The sequence below is a fragment of the Amblyomma maculatum genome, chromosome 3, assembly GCF_055883805.1.
Source record: "Amblyomma maculatum isolate TAMU_Amacu chromosome 3, ASM5588380v1, whole genome shotgun sequence".
NCBI lineage: Eukaryota > Metazoa > Arthropoda > Arachnida > Ixodida > Ixodidae > Amblyomma > Amblyomma maculatum.
In genome coordinates this window covers 207,511,300-207,537,770 of record NC_139346.1, presented here as the reverse complement: position 1 = coordinate 207,537,770, position 26,471 = coordinate 207,511,300, and the positions used below count along the sequence as shown (strand labels likewise).

The window sequence follows — 26,471 nt, the reverse complement described above, 5'->3', positions numbered from 1 at the left end:
AAGTGTAAATGATGTGTCTCAAGAAAACTTGACAGTAAGAATTATTACCGAAAAAGTCATCAGCAACTAGCTATGTCACCAACCTAAAATTTTGTCACCAGACGTCTGCAAAAGTAGTTAATTTGGTGAGAAATTGCCAAGCCTGGCAACCCTCCTTGTGATGGTCTGCCTTCGAATAGTAATTTAACATTGGAACTTGCCCAAATTTTCCAGAATCTGTGAAAAACTGCAGTCAGTTGTGGCACTACTTTTGACAGATGGCACACTAATTGACTGCTCCGCTCGCACCTATAAAAACACTGTGCCACAGATTCCAGAAAATCCAGGCAAGTACCAATGTTACATCAGAAAAATGCAGACCACCAAATCCACCTTTTGCTCAATGTTTGACCTCAAGTAATCATGTAGTTTGTGCAGAATTTACAATCCGGACAGATAAATACAGAAATGTACACAAAACGGCATCCTTTCTATGCAAACAAAACAGAGCGACAATGGATATTTTCATGGCGGCTTTATTATCTCAAAGTTTATGCATCAAATTTCGAACAGTATGCACGTGTTACACATGCCTGGTGATGAGCATTCAACGTTTTCAGACTACATATTTCAATGAAAAAATGCACTGATGCCCCACGCTTGAAAAGCGAGAGGTGAGCACATGGCTACATTCATGTCAAAAATGTAGAGACAAATATGCAGTTTCAAACAAAGACTAATGCAAATGGGCAAATGTGTCACTTTTCTGAACTAGACAATGTCTGCCAGCTTACTAAAACACAAGAATAAATGAGCTAAACAAGGAAGTAGCTTAACAGCTAAGTTTGATGTGTGAAAGAAATGTATTCAGCTACTACATAGTGAAGGTAAGCCTGAAGCAAAACTAGAAAATGCCTGAGCACAGAGGAGATTCTAATTTCCGCAAGCTCGTGTTCCTTTTAATAGCGGTGCTCAGCATCACAGACTGCAAAGAAAAAACAAAAAACAGAAAAAAAAAACACTGAATCAAAGCGCGATTCAACTTCTAACTGAAAATAGTTTTGTCATAGTTTAAAACTGTGCAATATTCACATAAGCATTTAAGGTGTTCTGGTTTAACAGAAGCACCATTTGCTTTGCTAAAGGGCTCCGTGTTAGCACTATGCACAAATGAATAAACGCCACATTGACTTCAGCCGGGAAGTGGCAAAATACATCTACTCTATGCACAGCAAAACCCGCCTCGAAGAGAACAGTAATGAAGTGGACTAACTCCCAGAACTCCGAAGTGAGCAAGATCCATGCTCAACACGCTTCACATTAGGTGGGCTGCAAAACAATGCCGTCAATGCACCAGCACGAGGTTTTTCGATCTGTGTGCGCAAAATTATAGAATAAAAGCTAAAATACTCCTAAATATTTTCTTCTGCCTGAGATCACACTCACCCAGAGGATTGTCCTACTGTATCTGCACAGCATGGTAGAAAGAAAACATGAAAACAATGGCAAGTATTGCACATCTATGAGATGCACCTATGGAACCTTTGCAGCATTTTCCTTTCCGTGCCCTTTGTTCCACTGCTCAACATTTCGCAAAAGAAGCTTAATGAATGCACCCTAAATGCCAAGAATCCCTATGGACAGCTGGTGGAAAGCCAGCATTCAATCAAACACCCCAAACATCTCAATCAAAGGAAAGACCGTCTTGATGAATGTATCATCCACACTACAGAAAGGTCACGGCTGAGCCAACCCCAACTGCAAACACACCTATGCCGAAAAATGGGAGGGAAAAAAAAAAAAAAAAAAAGACTTAAATACTGTACACAGAGAGGACTTCACTTGTCGCGGTAGCAAGACTAGTAAGGTCAAGCAAGCAACACACCGGAAATTTGGCCCATTTTCTTTTTCACCAAAAAAAGAAGGACTGCCAGTCCACCTCCAAGAGGACGCCACCACACTGAACAAAGCAGCACTTTTGTACTTCCTTAAGCTTGCCCAGACAAGACAGTGCAGCACTTGAGCCGCAAGGTGGAACTGTCACACAAAAATGCTCTGAACGAGAAGCATTCCGTCCAGGGTCGCAAGTGCCAACACGTTTTCTTGACAATGCAACTGCAATAACACAGGCAGCACAGAGAAATGCAATGCAAAGCCTTGGATCACAGCTTGAGCAACCACGTCCACCCATTCGGTGCTCGTTCACATTCCAACAGTAAGGTCCCAGTCTAAGGTAGAGGAAAAGCAGGCCGTTCAACACAGGGACACAACACATTACTTGCTCAGGCAGCCTCCACACGTGGCTGTGAGAAGACTGCATACTCTCGTCGCAGTTCCGACCAGAAGACAAGGCTCAGCACGGTGTGGGGACCGAGTCTGAGGAAACTGGCAGTAACACCTTTGTAGAAACCCACAAAGCCTTCCGTTTTGGCCACCTGCATTGATTTATGCACACTGTAAGTTGCTCGTGGGGACAGCACTACATGCAGACATAAACAAACAAAATGTTACCCGCACATAGCATTTTCAAGAGCTAAATGGAAACAGCAAGACACAAACTGAGGAGAGATTTACCCTAGTTCATAATCTGCCCAAGCACATCTACTTCCTTTGCACTGCTCTCATTTTATTTTTGAGGAGGCATGCATTATACAGCAGAATCTCGGTCATACGAATGTCACGGGGTCGCGAAAAAATTCGTATTATTCGAACATTCGCATCATCAAAACGAAAGAAAATGAGTATGCAGAAGCATGGAAAAGGCAGCCGCACAGATCTGTTTACAGCCGAGAAGGTTAGTTACGGTTCCGCGGTCACAGCTCACCACTCGTGGCACACACAGCATGACAGATGATCGCAACGTCGGCGACGTGCGGGCCGCACATCTCTGCGGACTTCTCGTGGCACGTAGAGCACAAGACATGACGACATGCCAGCCGCGAGGTGCCACAGACTGTTCGCAATGCGTACAGCACGACTAGCGGTCGCAAAGTCGTTGAATGGCACAGGCGCACTCGCCGCGTGCGCTGCAAACTTTTCGCGCCATGGAAAACGATCGCGATGCCGACGATGCCCGCCTCCACATACTTCTCATGACATGTACAGCACGACAGGAAATAGCGACATGCGGGCCAAACAGTGTCGCAAACTGCTCGCGGATCACGATCGCGGAGCCAACGATGTGCGGTCCGTGCGCGCCCGCGTATGCCGCCACTAACTGCTGCGGTTGTGCCATCTGCGGTTTGTGGGCCACACGCTGCTGAAACCTTTTCGCGGTGTGAGCCCAACACGCAATCGCAATGTCGGCGAGGTGCAGGCCAAGCGCCACTGCAAGCTGCTCGTGATGCGTACGTACAGAGCGACTGGCGACCGCGGATTCAACGATGTGCAGGTAGTGCGTAGTGCCCAAGGTTGCGGTCGCAGTTCGTAAGTTCGCATCATCCGTAGTGGCACGGGAGAGTGTTCGGAACATCAGAAATTTTGCACATTCGCGAATTCTTATCTTCCCGAAATGAGCATCAACCGGATTCGCATCACAGAGATTTTATTAGATTAGTATTACACATTCAAAGCACCTCTTCAGGCATCCATGTTAAGCACTGTATGCATACGTGGCATCAGAAGTAAAAGGTTCCAGTCTTAAACTGAACTGACTCTACTTTGCTCACTAAACACAGTGAACACAACACTCGCAATGCAACAATAGAAACATGACAACAAAAACTGACCTCTCAAGACTAAACATATTGACGCCAGCCAAACTTCCTAGCACTATTGCTTATGATGAATGTACAAGGTAATTATACAGATAATAGACTAATAGATAACCTGTACTCATCTTATAGAGACAAAAGAATTATTTTGTAGAACCATCCTGCAAAACTGCTCCACAAACCAAACAAACATGAATCTTCCTTTGGACTACACTGAACAGATTGCATGCTGTACTGTTGGAGTATTGCTGCATTTTTAGAACTATGACAATTAAATTCAAATTCAAGTTCAAACCAAGAGAGTTTGAATAGGCAAGGTTCAGATGGACACCATAACTATTAACTCTGTCCCATGCTCTTGTCGGCTCAATAGCTTTGTCTTTTGACAGGTATTGCAGCACACAGTCATTCAATGCTTCTTCTGGTCACGAAACTCCCACTAGGTTTTCATACAGGGTTAGTGCCGGTTGATAGTGGCGCCACCATATTTAAGAGCGCATAGAGCTGGCCATCCTTGTATGCCAGGCACTATTCGAAAAGCCAAAATTTTTGCAATGGTCTTGTTAGCTTACATCAAAATGTATTCTAGCATTCTGTCTTCAAATGGCTGCACTTTCCATTAGACGATCACAGGAACTAGGACAACGCTAGCATTGTACACATGCCTCAATAGAGCAGATTTTAGGTATAAAATGAAGTGTGCAGAATTTCAATGATCCAAACTTCCAAGCTCAAGCTGACTGGGCATGCTTACCAACCATTAGACAAGCCACAAAGCTAACTTGTTTTTTTCCAACATCATACTATACGACTGTAAAACTTGTTTGCAAGCGAAAATATCACTGTAGTCCATGCACAATACTTGGAGCATGAACAGTCTTAGTGAGCCACTCTTAGTCGGAAAACACATTTTCTGCCCCGTCTTACACCTTGTCACACTACACTGGAGTCAGCAGTGTGCTGACGGCTGGCATACAGGGTGGTCAAGGGCACACTTGTCAAAATCAGAGCTGCCGGGCGACAGTCACCTGACACAATGGCATGATAGCCTGCTGTCCGCATCAACTAACAGCAGCAGTTTTGGTTCGGCTCTCCCAAAGTTGCACACGGGACTGTGTGCTGGCCAGCTGAGACGTCCCCCTGCCTGGTACGGCCAGCAGCAGCGCAAAACTGGAAGCAGCGTCATCGCATGGCCACTCATAAGAGTGATGTGTGCACAGTTGCCCTCGCTTAGAAAGGGATTCTATCGCCCATGTAATTACCACTTTTATTTGCGCCTCTATTACCTCACATATACAAGCATACAGTCATAAGCTGCCACATTATGTGACAGACCAACAGGCCATACCCCCCTTTAATGAAGATAAACGAAACTGCTTGTGTGCAATGTCGGGAATCCAAGGGTCCACGAGGGTTGTATTCTCATCAGTCTTCCATCACTCTCGGTAGCTTGCAATATCACCTGCCAACTATCACCCACCGTAAGCATGCCTGCGATGTTTCGCTCGCAACACCAGCAACGGCGATGCAAGATTTTCAAGAGAACGGGGGCTCTTAACACTGTCGCATTAATATTCAACCTTTTTTTGCAAACACACATTCTGAGGTACAAGTCTGCCACTGCCTGCTTCATTTTCCCCAGCAGCACTACTTCACTGCGACGGGAACCAAGATTTCTCGGTCACGCCTCTGTAGCCAGGACAGCACACGAACACGCTAAAACAGCTCCACACAGTTCCACACACGTCAATTGCATTACTTGAATGCACAAAGGTAAAGTGAATGTCAAATTTCACTGCCAAGTTAACACCAGAGAATCTTTCCTCTCAGCCACAACAGTGCCAAGTGTCTAGGATGATGGACTTCTGCAGACAGTGGCACCACAGCAAGCAGCCATTAGTGGCATATGATGTTTCCCCACCGCGTTATGGGGAAGTTTCGTGACCAGTAAACATCAAAAGACTGTGGTACAGGGGTCGCTTGCTGCCCGCCTATTCATGCCTCCATTAAGCCGAGTGGTACACGAGACAGTTGTCATGAATGATACGATACATACAAGCTCATTTGGAATTTTGTTTTTATTTCTTTTGACTCATTCCCTCCAAAGTAGCAACAGTTTAGTATGCATTGATTTGTATGTGCTCTTCCCCGTATAAGTAGGTTTCTTATTTAGTTGCAGATTTCAATCTCGCAGGTTCAATCTCTACCGCAGCAGTTGTTAATGAAGGTGAACTGTGAAATACAAAAGCACGCATGTGTGGGTAATGTCAGTGCATGTTAGAGAACCTCACGTCGCCTATATTAATCCATAGCCCTCATAGCCTATGTGTGCCTTTGTGACATCAAAATCTACAATTAATTGCCCCTAAAATTACCAGCCAGCCTGCAGTCTTCCCAAAGCTGCGAGCTGTAAACACTGGCTCGCACGATATATAAACTCACAACGGGACCCTTACCTTTGCAAAGCAGTCCAAAACGTTCCTATACATAACACCCTTCCCAGAAGAATCAGTAGGCTGGTTGTACATTCGTGTACAGCAGACATCAAATGGGGTCATTGTGGCCACAACCACCACACCAGTAGCCGAACTTGCAACGACTGCCTCCAGCCAAGAGCGGTCCCTGAACACCTGCAACCAACAAACAGAACAATGAGCACGCTGGGCATGTGCAGCGCATTTGTTTATGATTTGAAGGAGAATATAGAAAACTCATAATAACTCAAACTACGATAATTCACACTTTCGGCTAATTTTAACTTAAGATTTCAGTTGGTTGTTGATGTATTCAATACATTAGGTCTGCAGTGCCACACGAGCAGAGAATTAGTGATTTCGGACTATGCCAAAGTTTTGTCAGCATTTCAAACAATCAGAAGGGCCCCACACAGCCTAGTTTTGTTTTCTAAGGTTCGTTATCGGCCCGCAGTGATAGCGGCTATCCCACACAGATCAGCAGCCAATTGTCCATAGTTTCAGACGCTAATTGGCTTGTCGCTAGACTTCTTTTTTTATGGGACTCGCCGTTGCAGCAAAGATGCATATTCCCCTTGCTTCCGCCTATGTGGTCCTGTGCCTCAAAAATAGGTGCTCGTCATGAGGTGCTCACTGTTTGTATGGTGAAGCTTGTAGGAGGCTGTAGAAGGTCTTGCTATTTGAGAGTAGTTCTGCTGTGACATTCCCGGAATTGGACAAGCAGTAACTGCAAGATGAAACTAAGGATTTGTCACTCCTGTTCGTATTTGACTAAAAACTAGATGACCAATATTATTTTGTTACTAATTAAATTTGCTGCTGTGCAAAAAAGGTTTCTGAAAGTTTTTTTACAGTCAACTGATAATTTGGCTTTTGGGACGATTTAGACATTTTGCAGTCCCTTGAGGTCCCAATTACCATCATTTTACTGTTTCAGGACACAAGAACATTACTGATATGTTTTTCCAAACATATAACCAGTCTGACATTGCTGGTTCATTACACACTGTGCCTTTCACCCATATTTCATGTTACGCTAAAACTTTTTAGCTACATCTGCATAGAAGTAGATTCATATCTGTTAAGAAAATAACATTCGGTCTGACAGTTGAAACAAAAACCACCTTGAGGTTTAAATTATGCGTGTCTACTAGTATACAACGTATATCTATGTTCAAAAACTTGCTTCAGTATCCTTAACGGTTAATGTGGTAGCACTGCCATGTGGACACTGTGCACTGTTGCTAAGTAATAATTTTATTTAGCCGTTAGTATACTTAATTAAATGTGCAAATTAGTAGCATATATAATATGGATAAGCAATAGTGCTAAGCAGTAAAGCTACTTAGGAGGGCTTCCCAGCAGCACTAATTAGTGGTCTTTGTTTTAGCTATCTGCCGCTGTCCACTCAAAGGAATGAGGCAGTCACATAAGGCCTTTATTAAGCTATTGCACTGCACTAATGCTCCTCTGTGGTGTAGAAGTAGCATGACCTGGCTCTCAACGGAAAGGTAGCAGTTCGATTCTGCTAGACCACCTTTTTTCTTTTCAACGTAAACACTTTCTTCAAATGCATTTACTAATGCCGCTTGGCAGAGGATGTGACCCGGTGGATGACATCACAGCCCTGCAGAACCCCCTGCCATGGGACCTGCCGACTCGTCATACCCCACGTGGTCTTGTGACATCACACACCTCATTGATCAATCAGGGCTTAGCCATGTCACCTGCCAAATCTCACCTGTCAACTCTGCTACAAAATTCCCCCATCGGTCTACAGATTGATGTCACAAGGTCACATGATTAGGTCAAGCGTGAACCGTTCGACAGTGTGCAAAGATGCAAGACTACATGTCCTCTCTTGACCAAACGGATATCTTCATGAAAGATCCTGCACACCATTCACAGTTTCTTGGAACGCAGACTTTAATGCAGGGGTCTCAAACCTATGTCGCTATGCAGGGCGCACTGAAAAAATTTAATCCCTCACAAGCCAGAAGCCGGAAAATAACAATAGAAATAACAGATAAAACATTGAATAATAATATAAATAATGATAAAATAAAAACCCCGTCTGATTCACAGACTACACTGTCCCTTTTTTTGTGGAAAAAAAAGTCGGTGTGTGGGGTATGCTCCCTTCTACAAAAACGCTAGACAGCCGCCACTTCAAGATGGCTCGGAGAGTGCTACTGAAAGGTTAATGCCTCCATCAAGTGTACTAAAAAATAAATGTGTACCTGGAGATGAAAGAGACGGTGGCTTGTCTATTCCCTCATCCATAAGAAGTTCACACAAATTAAGGGCCCAATGCTTCTCTTCATTTTCATAAAGGGCGCATACCATCTGGGGACAAGGCCTGTTAGTTGAATTCAGTTAGAAAATAAGTTTGGTCGTACAGATGAGTCATGCAGCTTGCACATGCTATCAAACAAGGAAGTAAATTTTGGGAGCTGGTGGACCACACTACACAGCTTCGCGGGGCGCATGCGTGCCACAGGCCGAATGTTTGAAACCCCTGCTCTAATGCTATTGCTTTAAAATGTTTACAATCTGATAGTCACCATACCAGGCACAATATCTACTAATCGGATAATTGGCAAGATAACCACAACAGCAGGAACTTGGAGACCTTCACATGAGGCACATGTCATGCCGCAGCAGGACGAAAACATCTGTCCCTGAACCACTTGTTTACACCACATTATTAGCGATTTACCCAGATAATAAGCCAACAAACTATCCCAACTAGTAATCGTACTTGCTGAAGTTAACTTCAGCAAGACAATAAAACTCCGTAAAAGAGGAATTGTTAAGTGCCATAACAATGAAATTGCACAGCATTGTAGACTAATACATCAGATTTTTCCTTTCATGCAACAGCATAAGGACCCTGTGTCACAGGATACCCGGCATCAGCGCCGCCAGCACATGCAGCATTCACAACCAAATAATCTAAAGAACTTCAAATATGAATCACAGCAATTCAGGAAAAGGTACAAATAAGCCAAAATTGGTGAGGAGGCTCCTGTAATACAGATCAACAAGAATATTGAAAAATAAATTGAAGTTAGTTGGGGCAGCATTGAGGGTCAAACTCAGGCCCTTTGGTTGCAAAACAAACAGGCTAGACACGGGCCACAAAGGCTTGTTGGTCCAAGTGTGTTTGAAGGGCACCTAATAAACACGTTCTGGTCTGACTTAGTGGCATTTAATACATATTGTTACGAGGTTTATTTACACAGATGTTAGGATGCGCTGGAGATTGGTAGCACACCTCAGCGGACAGACTCAGCTTCCTTGTCCTCTCCTGCTTATTCTGCCAAACCTCATCTTCCTTCAATAAGGACCGCGGGAAGTGCGTGACACTGCCCCCTTCGCAGATGATGCCCGCCGGGCGAGTCAAGGTTCGTCACGTTGATAGAAGGGCTTCATGCCGGCCACGTGGACTACTTGAGTATTCCGAGAACGACGCCCTTGGGTGGTCAGGCGAGAGACTACAAAGTTTACTGCGCTGAGGCACTTCCCGCGGGAAGTGCGTGACAATATATTGATGCTAACTATAACCAAGAATATACCAACTAGGAGATAATAATGAAGCAAGAAGAGGTGTTGACATTGAAAGCAAATGCAGTTGAAAATTAAAAAAGAAAAATGTACAGACCAAAGCAAGTAGCCATCTGATCAATCACGTGATAAACAAGTGGTAACGAATGACAAGCAGGAAAGGAGACAATTGCATCCATTACCACTATCACGTTCCGAAGCGTCAAGTGGGCAGTAAGCTAAGTCCTATACCAAAAATTGTGGTTTAGTCCAGGTTCAGTTCAGTTTAGTCGTTCAGTCGTGTCCGACTCTTCGTGACCCTATGGACCATGTCACGCCACGCTTTCCGGTCTCTCACTATCTTCCTAACATCACATAACTTCATTTGCAGTGCCTCGAGGATGCCATCTAACCATCGCGTTCGCTGCCAACCCCTTCTCCGGCGACCCTCAACCTTTCCCAACATCAAATCTTTCTCCAGCGACTCCTCTCTTCTCATCAGATGACCAAAGTAGCTGAGCTTTAACTTTAAAATTTGACCCTCCAATGAGCAGTCAGGGTTTATGGTCGACAATATCGACTGATTTGATCTTCTGGCAGTCCAAGGAACTATCAAGAGTCTTCGCCAGCACCACAATTCAAACGCGTCAATTCTTCGGCGGTCAGCCTTTTTCACAGTCCAACTCTCGCATCCATACATCACAACTGGAAAGACCATAGCACGAGTTATACGGATCTTGGTTGGCAGACTAATGTCTCTGCTCTTTACTAGGCGGTCAAGGCTAACCATTGCTCTCTTTCCCAGAAGCAGGTGTCTCCCAATTTCATGGCTGCAGTCTCCTTCCGAGGTAATCTTGGAGCCCAAGAACAGAAAATCTGTCACAGCTTCCACTTCTTGTCCATTGATGCTCCAGGACTTAATAGGGCAAGACGCCATGATCTTCGTCTTTTTAATGTTCAGTTTAAGCCCAAGCTTCTCACTCTCTTCTTGTACGCGGATCAGAAGTCTCTTGAGTTCCACTTCACTTTCTGCCATTAAAGTGGTATCATCCGCATATCTAAGGTTGTTGATACGTTTTCCAGCAATCTTCACTCCAGCTGAAGACTCGTCCAGACCGGCCTTCCTCATGATGCACTCTGCATATAGGTTAAATAGGCAGGGCGACAGTATGCAGCCTTGCCTCACTCCTTTCTCGATCGGAAACCAATCAGTAAGACCATGCCCAGTTCTGACTGTGGCCTCTTGCCCTTCATACAGGTTCCTGAGGAGACAGATGAGGTGAATTGGAACTCCCATCTCTTGGAGAGCTTGCCACAATCTGCTGTGATCTACGCAGTCAAACGCTTTCGCATAATCAATAAAGTAGATGGGTTTCTGGAACTCTCTTGCTTTTTCCATGATCCAGTGAAGGTTAGCAATTTGGTCTCTAGTTCCTCTGCCCTTGCGAAACCCAGCTTGCACGTCCGGAAGCTCCCGATCCACATACTGCTGCAGCCTACCTTGGAGGATTTTCAACATCACCTTGCTAGCATGCGAAATAAGCGCGATCGTGCGGTAGTTGGAACAATCTTTGGCACTGCCTTTCTTTGGAATGGGGATATAAACTGACCTCCTCCAATCCTGTGGCCACTGCAGGGTTGTCCAAATCTTCTGACATAATGTATGCAGAATGTTAACAGCGTCGTGGTTGAGGTTTTGAAGCAACTCAGCTGGAATGCCATCACTTCTGCTAGCTTTGTTCTTAGCAAGGCTGGCTAAGGCCCATTCAACTTCACTCTTCAGGATGCCCGGCTCGAGATCAGTAATCACAACAGTCTTATGTTGGGTTTGCACATTCGGGTCCTTCTTGTACAGTTCTGTGTATTCCTGCCACCTCTTCTTTATCTCTGAGGCTTCAGTGAGGTCCTTGCCTTGTTTGTCCTTTATCACGCCCAGCTTAGCACAGAAGCTTCCTTTGATATCTTTGATTGCCTTATACAGAGCTCCAGTGTTCCTTAATTGGCTGTTGTCCTAACTGCTTGGCACTGTATGTTCAGGAAGGCATTCTTATCTCTCCTTGCTATTTTCTGAAAATCCGCATTGAGAACCTTGTATCTTTCTCTTTCCCCCATAACTTTTGCCATCCTCCTTTCCTCAGCTGTTTGCAAAGCCTCTTCAGATAACCAGTTTGCTCTCTTGCATTTCTTTTGCTTTGGAACTACCTTAGTACAGGTACAGATCTGCAAAGTTCAAGCGTGCTTTCCCATTCAAAATAAGGTGCACTACCACATTGTTGAAACCAACCACGCTGTTAGCATAACCTAGCTGAAATGCAACTTTACCATCGTGTGACCAGCACAATGTAGATGAAAGCAAAACCTGACCTTGGAATTGCAAGCCCTCAGAACACACCTATAATTTTGCTACAGAAAACAAGTAAATTTTTCCAAGTTTCGAAGTCAGCATGGCCACTTCTGTTTTCTGAACATGTGCCTTAGTAATTGCTAAACAAGTGCAGCTAGAAGAAAAAAAAACAGCATATGCTTCTTTCCATTAGATTTTGACTTAAAACATTTTCTAAACTGTTTGCAACGAGACAAACAAGATGAAAGTAATATTAAGCAAAGTATTTGAGTCTTCTACAGATCTAAATTATCTGCTAGTCTCTCTGCATTATTATTAGCCTATACAGTGCAGGCTGAGGGGCCATGCTGCATCAACCCACTAACATAGCAGCCACACAGCAGCACCCAGAGCAGTGCTTTGCCACCAATGTCAGTTGCCAACAGAAGATGAATCAAAAGCCTTAAGAAAATTTCTGCACAATAAGACCAGAACAGAAACATAATTCTTAACAAGCATTATTAATAGCCATCCACAAATAGCTTGAATGCAATGGAAATATACAAAGCTGATAGCAATTACAACGTTGAAAGTAGAGAGTATGACCTGACAAAATGACAAAATAAAAAATGCATACAAAAGTCCACAAGAGTAACTTTTCTGCAAGTGCTTTAAATTGTCACAATAAACAGAAAATGACACTCATGTATAGATATAATGAGAAAGAACAGTACCAAAGTTTTTCGGACAATACAGCGAGCATGCATGAGAAAGCAAGAAATAAGTCTACACAGGAAGCAACCCATGCTGTGTACCTCTTCCTACTCTCTTAATATTTTCAAACTGACACAAACTAGTGCAACTACAGATAACTTCACATAGTTGTGTATGCAACACAGTGACAAGAGGGAGTAGGGTTTGAAACGTGAAATGCAGAAACGCCTTTGTGTCATTTTAGGGTGCCAAACACTACAATTAACTGCATCTAAAATTAGCAGCAACACCGTTGTGAACCCAAAGGTGTTATCCAAACTAAGAAGAAGAAAAGATGACACGCACCGCGAAGTGGTTGATCTGAGACTTGATCTTGGAGAAGGTGGTGAGCTGCACTGCTGAGCCTGAGGAGACCCGCAGCAAAGCAGCATTGGCACCCCGCCAAAGGCCACGCAGGTGCTCCTTGCGGTAGATACGCAGAAGTGCTGGCAACATGCCCTCATGGTTGTGCTGGTAACCCACTGCTATGGGTGCTGCTGACTGTGCCTGCAACTGGACCTTGACCTGAATAAAACATAAATTCAGTTAACCACAAAATGTAGAAAAAAAAAAAGAAAAGAATGCCCCTTAAAATTCAATTACATACTTCTATTAAGCTGCATAGCGCAGTTTTGTGTCCCGCAATAACACTCCACAGCTTCCATATGAGTATAGACACATACAGAAATAGAAGAAAGAAAAAGAAAAAAAAAACTGGCAACACCCCTACTGCTTCTGCAACAACACCAGCATGAGCTACTGGTTTCATAGCATTTTATGTGTGGCTTTGATGCAGAGGACAAGTGCAAGCTAGGCAAACCACTAGGCACACCAGCACCTCAAGACGTTAGTTAAGCCAAGAGACAGGCAGTTTATACTGTAGCGAATTCCCCTCAAAAGCCATCCACTAATGTTTTTGACAATGTCAAAGTAAAAGCAGTGAGCACAGTACAATAAATTTTAACTTCTATTTTATAACCTTAGTAAACAATGCATGAAATAGCCGTTGTCTCTAGTGCAGACGAATAATAAGGCGGCCATTGGTAGAGTCCCAAAACCATTTTTGCACACACCTGCCCCTCTTCTTTCCGCCAGCCGCAGTTCGGATGCTTAGGATATTAGACAACAGTTCCCGTGACTGGCAACATTCTTTTCCTTTGCTTGCTTATTTTTATAAACCACTACCACCACATCAAGAAACTGCTCAGCTTGTAGGACAGCCTCCAAGGACTTATTTCATAAAAAGGACACCCAGAAGTTGATTTATACATGGTGTGCAAAATATTTCCACTCCTCGTTTTAGCATTAAAATTTGTTTTTTAAAGGGCCAGAAGTCAGATGCAACCATATCAATACCTATGAAAGCTACAAACTTGTCATTCACGCCTAGATAAACCATGCACTTAAATTTGGCTCCCTTCCGTCAAAATTATAAGTGACCTGCTGCACAGCACCTTTGCAGATGCTGCTAGAACATGACTGTATATTATTCTTTTCTCAGCTCTTAATACAATCCTCAATAGAGGTATACTTTCAGGAATGACAGCACTACATTTCTCAGGTAGGCTACATGAAAAACTTCAATATTTAAAGAGTAGCTAATTCTCATCAGTGCATCGCTCAAAGCATACACTTTTAATAACTTTTTACAGTGCATGCACATTACAATTCTTTTATTCTTATGCTCTCCTAGCTGTACCGCTTATGTGGCGTAAAATTTTATGCTCTCCTCATATAAAACACATCTTATATGCAAAGAACTTGTTTCAGGCATAAAATCCAAGCGTTCAACTCTACATAACACTTTAAGAACATTTTATATGTTTTTCAGGTGTTACACTTCTGCTCCAACACTAAAATGCAAAAGGAATGTTTGGCAATAATATACATTTAATATAAATAGATATATAGTTACTGCATGGATATCGAAAAACTTGAACATCAATGTGTTCGACGATTTTTCAAGATCAGTGCCGGGAATTGACAGCTATGGCTGTTAGCTCCACAAGTTAGCACTGTGACAAAGCGCCTCCGCTACCGTTTCAATGTTTCACACTACTGTTTGTTCTGTACAATTATTTGCAAAAGCAGCAAATGTTTGTCAAAATATTACATTCATGTTCAATTTGGTAAGGAACCTACACTGTTCATATTTGATTCGGTTAAGAAGGTACACTATTTGAATTAAATTTAAAAAAAGTACTACTGATGCACCCCTATTATTTAATCTTCTTGGCCAGCCTTGTGCTACTCAATCATCATTGCTGAGCTAGCTTGTTGTTTACACCACTGTTATTCTTCAATCCTTCATGTGTACTTGTGCAGCTGTTACAAAAGTAGCAAGTCACGTTGCAACATATAGCAAGCAGTCGCGCCACTTTTTTTTTTTTCAGACAGAATGTTATCTATGCCCACGTGCTGGCGTCTCAGTAATGTCATATGCAGCAGCTCCTGTGTACTCAAGAAGGAGAGAGAGAGAGATAAGGTGCCACAGACCCAAACAGATAAGCATTCAACATAGGGATGTCACAATTCCACACTCCTCCAGAGTGATGCGGCAGTTTCAAATGGGTTTAGCCTTCCTCTCTCCATGCATACTTGAAAAAAAAAAAAAAAAAAAAAAAAAAAAATGACAATTTTAGTCACAATCAACTTGTCTACACAGTGGTTGAATTTGCAAAAAGAAAAATGTAGCTGGCCCAGGAAAAATGTCATTATCAAGGGCACATGACCTATGCGAGAATAATGTAAATTGAGTGCTTTGGAGACTGTCCAATGACGCTGATGCTCCAGCACTACCTTGAAAATGGGCCTGCATCATGTATAGTACAAAGGCAAAGTGGGAAAAAGTAGGAAAACAATTATTTAAGCTTCAGAAATAAAAGTAAAGTTTCTTTTGTAAAAAGGCGGAATATTATGACCATGTGTAGGCTGTCTACCATTGCTATTAATGCTTACATTCAAGCACAAACTAAATACAGCCATAAAATAAAACTAGACCATGACAGCACAGCTGTTTCACAAACAGCTGTCCCTAGAAAAGCAAAATATAGGTGCAACAGATGGGTAAAGGCAAACGCTGGAGATTTTCAGGAAATGATGCCATGCTGTGTTTCTGCAGTTGCTGGCAAATGATAGAAAAGGCAAACAACAATGGTGTGTCTGCCTGGTACCACAATATTGCTACGATGAACCATAAGTGTGTGTACCCTAAAATGGTTGATCTCTCGCATTTGCAGATGTGGGGACCCTGAACCAAAGGGTTTTGTTCTTTGATTCTTGCGCATGAATACAAAAACTGTTTTCACTAAGCCTGCAAAGACCGGATCTCCAGTGAAATTTGCCGACCCTTACCTTTATGAATCACCCACCCTTCCAGTGGTGAATATTGTATTTTTGACATGGGGTATTCCTAGAAACATTTGCATTCATTAATTTCATCTGTTAATGGTGTGGCTGCACTTAAATGTATTTTAATTTTTCGAGCATAGAAGACAATCTGCACGAACATTGCACAATTTCGAACTCTGCATCCCATGCCAAAACTCAACACTGAGTGCTCCTATAGTAATAGCAGTATTAGGGGTCTGATAGTCTGGCAACAGCTCAGGCCATAGGGCACGAAACTGCTCTTGCATGAAAAAAATTTGTAAAAATGCATGAACTAATGGGCAAAGTCATCATGAGAATGAAGATGAACAAACATTTTCGCACCATAAATACCCAAAGTAAAATTCTTTGCAAGTACACATATTAGTGTGCAACATGCAAACCCATGCAACAGCTCCAAGTGTGTCAGATTCATCTCACTAAGGTGTTTTGCAGAAGACAGATCCTCAGATAATGTTTTACCATTCATGGCATAAATATGTTCTGAAATCCTTTACATCCACTTACTTCCCAAGTAAGCAATGTCATAATCATCATCATCAGCCAGACTACACCCACTGCAGGGCAAAGGCCTCTGCCATATTCTTCCAATTACCCGGTCCTGTGAAAACTGCATCCACTTGACCCCTGCGAACTTCTTAACCTCATCCGACAAAACTGACTTTTTCTGCCGCCTCCTGCTACGCTTTCCTTCCCTTGGTATCCAATTTAGTACCCTTTTCGACCATCAATTATCCTCTATTCGCACTGCACGCCCAGCCCATTTCTTCTTGGAAATCAAACTAGCGCACTTCAAAACAAAGACACCCTTGCCATTTCTTCTTATTTCCACTAGAACATAATTCGAGTTATTTCTCTGACCCACTCTGCACGCTTCCGATCTCTTAACGTTATACCTACTATTTTCCATTCCATAACTCTCTGCATTGTCTTCAACTTAAGAACATGTAAGCAATGCATAGTCCCAAATTTAGTTTCTAGCCTATCCACCAAGGTTCTTAGTTTAGCAGTTTGTTTCAATGTTCCCGCGATTTGGCACTTCTCCACAGTGGGTCCTTTCGAAATAATTACTTGCATTTCCCATACACGAACATTCCTGCTAGCAGACAGCATCCTAGTGACATGAAAATATTCAGTCTCAAGAACTTTCGTAAAGCAATGCTAAAGGATGAGCATGCAAAACAAAAACAATTAAGCAGTTTTGTCCTTTACGCCTACCACTTTCTGTATGTCCAACAGTGAAGGAGAATTAAGGCCCATTCTGGAGTGCTCCAAGGAATGTCTCACCAGGTAGAACGGGCTGCCCACGAAGGCGCCAACGCAGCCGGCCAAGGCACCGGCCAAGATGCTGCGGGGCACGTTGACGCTGCCGTTCTTGTTCTTGGTGAGCTGCAGGTCTTCCATGATGTGGTAGGCGCCCAGGCGGGTACCGTTCATAAAGAACTGGTACCACAGTGCTGGCGACAGGCCGCTCTGCAGCGCCCGCAGGCCGTCGTACTTGCCGATGGCGTAGAACGCGTGAAACACATTGCGGTAGTGAACAGTGTAGTGTCCGCGAGCCTGCAGCTCGCCCTGCAACTGAATACGTGTCTTGACCACTTCCAAGGGATTGGTGAAAAAGCCAGCACCACACGCGGCCAGTCCGCCAACCAAAAATTCCATGCTACGGGCCCAACGTGGAAAGGCCCGCAGCACAACCTTATTATAATCACGCGCGCTCCCAGCGGTCTGACACGCCCGAGAGTCCCGTGCAGAGAGCTTACCGCCAGCCGAGAGGATGTTGCGAGCGCAGACTAGCAAGCGTTCGCAGTTAGGACGAGTCGTTCGGCTGTGTCGAGCACGGATACACTGCAGGTGTTGCGACTATTCAGCTCGTCAGACCGGGACTCCGCGGTGCATCAGCCGCTATATGGACATGGAGAGAGTATATATAGCAGCAGAGGGTCCCCAGGATCGTTTACGATAAGCGGGGTTGCGGTCCGATTTCAAGCATTGCTGGAAAGATAACAGCACGCTTTCATCGTGACATCACTGTTGCGTCTGGGGAGGTGCGGCTGCGAGCGATATCAGAGATAGGTTGAGCGAAAGCGAGAATGAATGAAAACTTGACCCCCGCCGAGTGCAACGTCACCTCCGAGGCCTTTAGGCGCCTGCTTGTTACTGAAAACAAGGGTTACGCGTGGTCTGGCACAGTCACAGAGCTCGCTCATCAACAAATGTGCAAGCATATACTGCTTGGGTCTCGTCAATTTTGGACAAGAAAAAAATAATTACCACGAAGCATCACCGGCACACGTGCAGTTGCTGGCTCCTTGGTCGACTGGTGTCCACGCCAAGAAAATACCAAGTTTTTCGCAGTTCTCCCAGTCAAGCTAAACAATTGTTTTAAAGAAGCCGGCCTAAAAACGTGCTAATGCATGAGGTCTAGTGACCCACTAAAGCGAAATTTGTGGTATTTAATCACACTCTCAATCTCTTCCGCAAAACGACAGCCGCGCCCTCTTTAGAAAGAAGTGGAAAGCGTCTGAGGATTTCAGTTTCAGTTTCGAAGAAATTGTACGATTGTACATTGTACTTGGCTGCTGATGTTGAAGTAGGATGTAAAATGAAAGTTCTGGTATTAAATCTGATCAACCTCAGACGTACTATTGGGACAATTATACAAAAACCCAAAACCATGGTTAGATTCGGAAATGGCGGTTCAGAAATTCTCAATTCGGAAATATGTAATCATGTAATGAATGCTAGTTCTTTTTTGTTGTTTGTTTCTGGTTATTTACACTTTTATGGAGGATGTATGAAGCTTTGTTAATCCCTTTGTGCGTGCTTCCCACAGAAAGAAACAATTTTGTCTGAAGGTATATGTTCTAGTTGACTGTAGTATAGTGTATCCTGTTACATCAGCCGAAATAAGTACTCGAAAAATTTTTGCCATTATATAATATATGATCCCTTTCGATGTTGCTTCTTCCTTCTGGCGCTTTTCAATTTTTTTTTTATCCGCTAGTTTTGCTATGTTCCGGCAGATGGCAATACAAGTCCTTATGCTCTAAAGCCCCTTTATGCTCCGGCGTCGGCGCATATCTTTGTGCATTTCTACCGTGTTTTCACCTCCTTGGGTTTCACCTACGCGGTGCGCGGCCAACGTGCGCGGCTAGCAGCTTTGCTAGCAGACGCTCTCGGAGCTAGCGCTGCGGCGCCGGGTATTATAGAGCATTTCAGTTTGCATTTCCTCGCAGTGTGTTCACGTAAAAATACTGCTCGCTGCTGAAACATCAACACAGAATGTCGACAGGATTTTGCGCTACAATAGTTTGAGCTGTGTCTTACACCATACGTGCGCGATTTCGGCGTCGGTTCAACTCGCCTTCACCTCTGTGCGTCCGTCATTTGTCACCCGTTGTCCAAACTTCGCGGAATGCTTAAAAAAATTGGAACTAGGCGACAAAGGAAACCAATTTAGCAATAGTCTGTGTATAGTTTCTTTGCAGTTTGAGTGCCTTGTGAGCTGCCGGTAAACTTGAGAAGCGTGGCAGCAGTTACTTCCATGCGTTTTCGACTTCAGCTGCACATCTATCACCGCTTTCATGCGTGGCGGGCGAAATCGAGAACTAGCACACCAAACGAAAACAAAGCACGAAAGACGTGGCTTTATCCCACCGCCTAATTAAGGGCCGTCACTGAAATGCAGCGACACACTAAAAGCATGCTGTTAGTTTACATATCACCACAAAGGCAACGCCGGAAAGCATGGCTGAGTTGCTAAAAAGCGAGTACTTTATTCTATGCCTAATCAAGGTCCAACGCGAAAACTAAAAAAGATAATAATAATAAAAAAATAAAAAATAGATGTAGATGCGCGGGCATGTGGCACTTGGCAGGGCGAAAAAATGAACGAATCCGCACACAGTGTGTGGCGGCATATTAGGTTAGAGATGAGCAATAGCTCACTTAACTCACCACAGAGCTGCGACCGCCCGGCCGATTCGGTGCCGCGAAACCTTCCTCCGCGTCGCATCTCGATTCGCGGACGGTATTCTAAACAACCATTTGCCATCATGTCCACGCGTGCTGCACACGAAAGAGCAGCAACATGGCAGTTCGAGCAAAGCGATTTAAAAAAAAAAAAAAAAGCGTGAAATAGGCGCGAGCCGTAGCAAAATACACAGCGACGTGCGCCGCGTGCATGTTTTGTTTGACACCGCGGGAAAGGAGGTAGCCGGCTCAACAAGCAAGAAAAAAGCGTGCGCTCGGGTAAAGGGAGTGTTTTAGAATAGGGGGCCCCAAGCTTTGGGGCCCTCAAGTATATTCTAGGCACTATAGTAGTAGTAGTAGTAGTAGTAGAAGTAGTAGTAGTAGTAGTAGTAGTAGTAGTAGTAGTAGTAGTAGTAGTAGTAGTAGTAGTAGTAGTAGTAGAAGACTTTATTGAAGCGCGACACTTAGGCTACGTACACATGACGTCCATGAAACGTAACTGAAGTGCTACACGTACGTTTAATAATAATAATTGGTTCACAGGAAAGGAAAGGCGCAGTACCTGTCATCAACTGTTATAAGGAATAAAATGAAACTCGCAGGCCACTTAAATGTATGCCTTCCACATCTAAAGAAATCGGGATTTTTTTTTTTAACTTGTTTTAATATATATTTATATCATTGAAGACGATGTGATAAACCGAAAGTGAAGGTTCAAAATTGTTTATTTCCTGAAAGAACCCCGCGTGCGCGTTTATTCTAGTTTATCAATGCTAAGTATGATGACTGCAGTGATTTTTTATTGTTCTAGTGGCAACAGATTTTTCTTTTCTTTTGAAAATAAACGTACCTTTCTCAATACCTTGTTTTACAAATTTTATTATTTTTACTTAAAATCTGCTCAGTGGTTTTCATTGAAACTTCGCGTGCTTGACGCCAGCTTATTCATCACATATACAGTGTAGCCACATTTCACATTTTTTGTCCCAACACAAACTAAGAAATTTTGAATCATCCTCATCCCACCTCACTGGGTACCATGCCCCCTTAAAGCAGCGTAGGAATAAGGCCTCGCAAGGCGCCTTCGTGAGGATTAGCGAGCATGTTTTGTAGCGAAGCTACACTGGCTAGTAGAAGCGCATTTCGCGGAGCCAGCCAGAGGCCACTACTGCGCATCCGCCGTTACTATGGCAACCGGCTGCACCGTTCCTATTCCAACCACTGTAACCGTTCCACACGTGTTGTTGTGGCTGTAGGAAGAAGGAAAAGAAAATGCACGGGCCTACTACTGACTCTCTAGCTGAGCCACCTCCTATGCCTTCCTTACGGCGCGGTTGAGGTGTCCACAGAAAAACAAGACAGTCACCACGCCTTTCCCTTCCTATAAATCAAAATCAAAACGAAGAGGCGTCCGTGTGCTGTGCGATGTCAGCGCACGTTAAAGATCCCAGGTGGTCGAAATTACCACTACGTCTCCTCTTTCCTCCCTTTCCACTTTCACTCCACCTTCCTCTCTTCCTCCCTTCCTCCCTTATATATATATATATATATATATATCTTCCAGCACTTTTACGTACCGCTCGTCTACCCCCTGATTCGCAATGCCTGCATCACCGCCGAGGTTTTTACTGAATCAAATGCTTTTTCGAAATCAATGAATGCTATGTATAAGGGCTGGTTATATTCCGAGCATTTTTTATCACCTGGTTGATTGTATGGATATGATCGATTGTAGAGTACCGTTTCCAAAAAACTGCTTGATCCTTTGCTTGATTGCAGTCTAAGCTGTCCCGATTCTATTAGCGATTACCTTAGTAAATACCTTATACGTAACAGACAGCTAAGCTGATTGGTCTGTAATTTTTAAAAGGTCCGTGTCCCTTTTCCTATGAATGAGGGTAATGTTTGCATTCTTCCATGGTTCCTGTACCGTCGATGACACCAGGCTCTGCGTATACAGGATGGCCAGTTTTCTAATACGATATCCCCCCCCCCCCCCCCCCCCCCGTCCTTCAACAAATATGTAATTATTTGATTCCTCCCCAGCTGCTTTCCCCCGTTTCATAGTTTCTATTGCTTTCTTGACCTCGTCCTTCGTCACTGTGAACGTCTGACTATTTTTCCCTACCGCCAATCTCATTACGGTCCTGACTACTTTGGCTACTGTAGAGATCAGTATAGAACTCCTCGGCTATTTTGACTATCTTGTCCATATATTCGGGATGACGTTGCCCGCCTTGTCCCTTATTAGCGGCATACATCTGGTTTTTGCCTATGCCCAATTTCTCTTCACCGCTTTAAGGCTTCCCCCCGTTCTTTGCAGCATGCTCAGTTTTCTCCACGTTATACTTCCTTATATCGACCACTTTGCGCTTATTGATTAGCTTTGATATCTCGGCCAGTTCTATCTGGTCTCTTGAATTGGAATTCGCTTTCATACTCTGGCGTTTCTTAATCAAATATTCGTCTCCTTAGACAGCCTACCGGTATCCTCTCTAACTATCCTACCGCCTATACTTCTACAGCGGACTCAGTAATAATATCTATAAAATTATTGTTCATTGCTTCTAGGGTAATGTCGCCATCCTCGGTTAGAGCTGAATATCTATTCTGTAGCGAGATCCTGAACTCTTCTGCCCTCCCCTCACCGCTAATTCGTTGATGGATTTCTTTCTTACTAATTTGTTGCGTTTCTCCTTAAGATTTAGGCCTCATTCGGGACCTCACCATCCTGTGGTCACTGCATCGCACTTTCCCGATTACCTCTACATCTTGCATAATGGCGGGGGTTGAACACATTATGCAGTCAATTTCATTTTTAGTCTCCCCGTTAGGACTCTTCCATGTCCATTACCGGTTCTTCCCGTTTGCTGAAGAATAAATAAATTGTTAAATTGGTTAAATTGGTTCACAGGAAGGGAAAGCCCGCAGTAACTGTCACACTTGCACTGTGGACACCCGAACCGCGCCGTAAGGGAAGGAGGAAGGTGGGAATGAAGGTGGAAAGAGAGAAAGAGGAGCCGTAGTGGAGGGCTACGGAGTAATTTCGACCACCTGGGGATCTTTAACGTGCGCTGACATCGCACAGCACACGGACGCCACTTCGTTTCGCCTCCATCGAAACGCAGCCGCCGCGGTCGGGTTCGAACCCCGGGAACTCCGGCACAGTAGTCGGGCGTCTTACCACTGCACCACCCCGGCGGGGTTTTGCTGAAGAAGGTATTCATGATTCTTAAGTTATTACGTTCTGCAAACTCAACTAGTAACTCCCCCCACCAATGCCATATAGTCAACTACTGCCTGGTCTCCTGCCTGCTGTTTCCCTACCTTGGCATTGAAGTCTCCCATTAGTACAGTATACTCCGTCTTTACGTTTCGCATTGCCGATTCTACATCTTCATAGAAGCTTTCAACTGCCTGGTCGTCATAACTACATGTAGGTGCATAGGCCTGTACAACCTTCAGTTTATACCGCTTATTAAGCCTAATTACGATGCCTGCAACCCTCTCATTAATACTATAGAATTCATCTATATTACCCGCTATATATTTATTGACAAGGAAACCTATACTCCTAGTTCTCGCCTCTCCGGTAAACCTCGATAACACAGTACATGTCCATCCTTCAGTACAGTATATGCCTCATTCGGCCTCCTAACCTCACTAAGCCCTATGACATCACATTTCATACCTTCTAGTTCCTGTAAGAGCACTGCTAAACTACCTTCACTAGCTAGGGTTCTAGCGTTAAACGTTGCCAGGGTCAGTTTCCAATGGCGGCCTGTTCAGCGGAGCCAGGAATTCTTAGCACCCCCTGCTGCATCACAGGTCTGACCACCGCCTTGGTCAGTTCCGCAGCCGCTGGGGACTGAGGACCGGGGTTTTATGGGACTAATCATGGGAGGTCTAAATATGCTGTTAGTATAACCTAGCTCTCCTAAGTCTTCAAGTCCTGGGATGGATAACATTATATCCTTCCTGCGGGGGCTGAGAGGAGTCTCTTTTTGTGACGGTTGATCTTGAGTTCGAAGGGTGTCGTGTACCCGAAGAGCCAAGATTTTTTCAGTGAAGGTGGAAATCAAGAAATTTCAGGCGGTCCCGCAGGTTTATGATGGCGTCAATTTTCCTGGCTTCTGATATTCCTATATTTTGATAAGAGAGTGCACATATGTGACATTTGTTACCAGGGCTTGGACCAGCTTTAGGATGTCTTGTTCTCTCATTCCTTACCCGTTCTTCGCGGCGATCACTTTAGTGACTAATTAACAGTGTATATTTAAGAGTGTTGGTGAGATTCGAGTGTAAATTACTTTGCACAGCCTAAAGATTCTGATGTGTTCCACTTTAATTTTTCCTGCCGTCCAAGAAGGGGTTGACAGACCCTGACGAGTCATATGTCTGTTACCATAAATATTGATTACTTAGACAATTTTCCACGGCTTGTCTGAGGCCGTTCCTTGTGGGGAAGATTTCAGTCTTCTTCATTGCAGTTTGGAGGCATCCTTCGAGAACACCCCCCAATATTTTCTGAACGTAGCATCCACCCCCATCTCCTCTCATTTCGGCCTTGCGCAGTTTTTTTTTTTTTTTTTCGACCGGCGGCTTATAACACCCCCGAAAATATTTCTGGCTACGTGACTGTCCTTCCTTTTGGCCCAGAGATGCCTTGGTAGCCCACATATATGTCGTCTGCATATAGAGGTGCGACTTATGCTGGTCAAGTTCTGCAGTTTTCTGGTCAGCCCAATCGTTGAAAAGAAGGGGTGATCCCTTAGGAGTATGTGCACGCCTTTGCTTCACATCGGAAAAATTCGCGAGCGGACAATGCCTGGGACAATCGTGGCTGACCTGTTGTTGGACACTATACATAATCGAAGATTCCCTATCCGCATTTCAGGCCAGTATAGGTTTGCAGGCTGCCGGATAGTGGGTAACGCGCATCTCACCGCTGGACGCTTTGCACTTAGTCATCGTATTCAGTTCTGATTTTTATTTTTTTTACTTTTTTTTTTCTTTTTGTTCGCGGCTTCGTGCGTCGTGCGCCCGATCGTTCCTGAACTATTGGGGCAAACGCTGCTAGAAGAGGGCTGTCGAGCCGTAAAGTAAAACCAGTGCCGGCAGCAAGAACTCTGTGAGACACGGGGCCTTTGAGTGTGTGGCGCTCCCGTCGTCTACAGGTAGTTTATGGACATTTTGGTGAGGCCTGTTCTTGAGCGGTTGGAAAACGTAACGCATGGAAGGCTACTGGCGTATATCGCCAGTTATAAGAACATATGAGAGCCGTCGAGCTGGAATGGGACGCTTAATCGTTTTGAAGCGAAAGCTTCACTTGCCTAGTTGCAGTCAAGGTCATCTCCTGAATTTTGATCATTTTCTCGCTCTTTCTGTTTTCACTCCCATCTTCGCGATGAGGCGACAGCGTAAGATACCAGCCAACAAATAAAGCCCTGCTTTAACCGAACCCCTGTTATATTCGAGGCGGGGCAGCACCGTGAGCGTGGAACTTCTCAACTCGGTTGCTGGGTATAGACAAGAGTGAATAAAATGTTTACAGCTACTACTAGAGTTTATTGCAACTTTTCAATGAGAAGCTGATAGCGAGAAAGAAAATGCGAGCGCTTGGGAAGCATTGATTCTGGCGCCTGGTTGCACACACGGCCCGAGGAATGGTCGTCTTCCACGGAACCGTACAACTCGAGTTTCTTTCGTCGCGGGCATGGGAGATCTCTGCTGGTCTCCCCGAAGCGGTCGGCTCGCAAGCGCTGGAGCGGCCGTGCGTCGGTTAGCGTGCACAACACACCTCACTTTCGCATGAACCCTCCTGGCTTTCGCCGGATTCCCGACGCCGGGTACGTCCGACGCTGAGATACAGAGCATGCAACGGACCATAGCAATAGCATAAATATACTGCAGCAACCCCCGCGGAGGCGCAGGATGGAAGTGCTAACAAACAAAACTACGCAAAAAAATAAGACATTTAGCTTTTGAAACGCAAAAATTCCATCTAGCACCTGTTCCAGCACCAGCCAGAGGATCGAGTCACGTGATCCCACTTACTCCTCCAGGTCGACGCTAGCGCTTTTCGCTCCAGTGGCACAGTTTGCGCCCGATATCTGTGTTTGGTGGTCTTTCACAAGATGTGGCAGCTTAATTGTATCCAATGTGCATTTGAGACGACGTGAGATATAATAGGGGCGCAAATTAGAAGATAGCTAGTTAGCGAGTAGCGAGTTAGCCTTTTTTACAACAATAAATAACTGTGAAAGGAGTGAGTACCAGTTAAAGGATGGCTTTGGGGGACTATATAAAGCAAGGTTA

The 26,471-nt window shown here is 44.3% G+C and overlaps 1 protein-coding gene across 1 annotated transcript; it reads right to left on the bottom strand.

Annotated features, from left to right (window-relative positions):
* Positions 1 to 499: 499 nt before the first annotated feature.
* Positions 500 to 18,679, bottom strand: LOC146197541 (solute carrier family 25 member 35-like). The gene is made up of 4 exons (XM_084599439.1): positions 17,466 to 18,679; positions 13,095 to 13,313; positions 6,149 to 6,322; positions 500 to 2,414 (listed from the first exon to the last, which is right to left on the bottom strand). The coding sequence occupies exons 1-4, from the start codon at positions 17,838 to 17,840 to the stop codon at positions 2,262 to 2,264; spliced, it is 921 nt and encodes a 306-aa protein (XP_084455565.1). The 5' UTR covers positions 17,841 to 18,679; the 3' UTR covers positions 500 to 2,261.
* Positions 18,680 to 26,471: the final 7,792 nt, after the last annotated feature.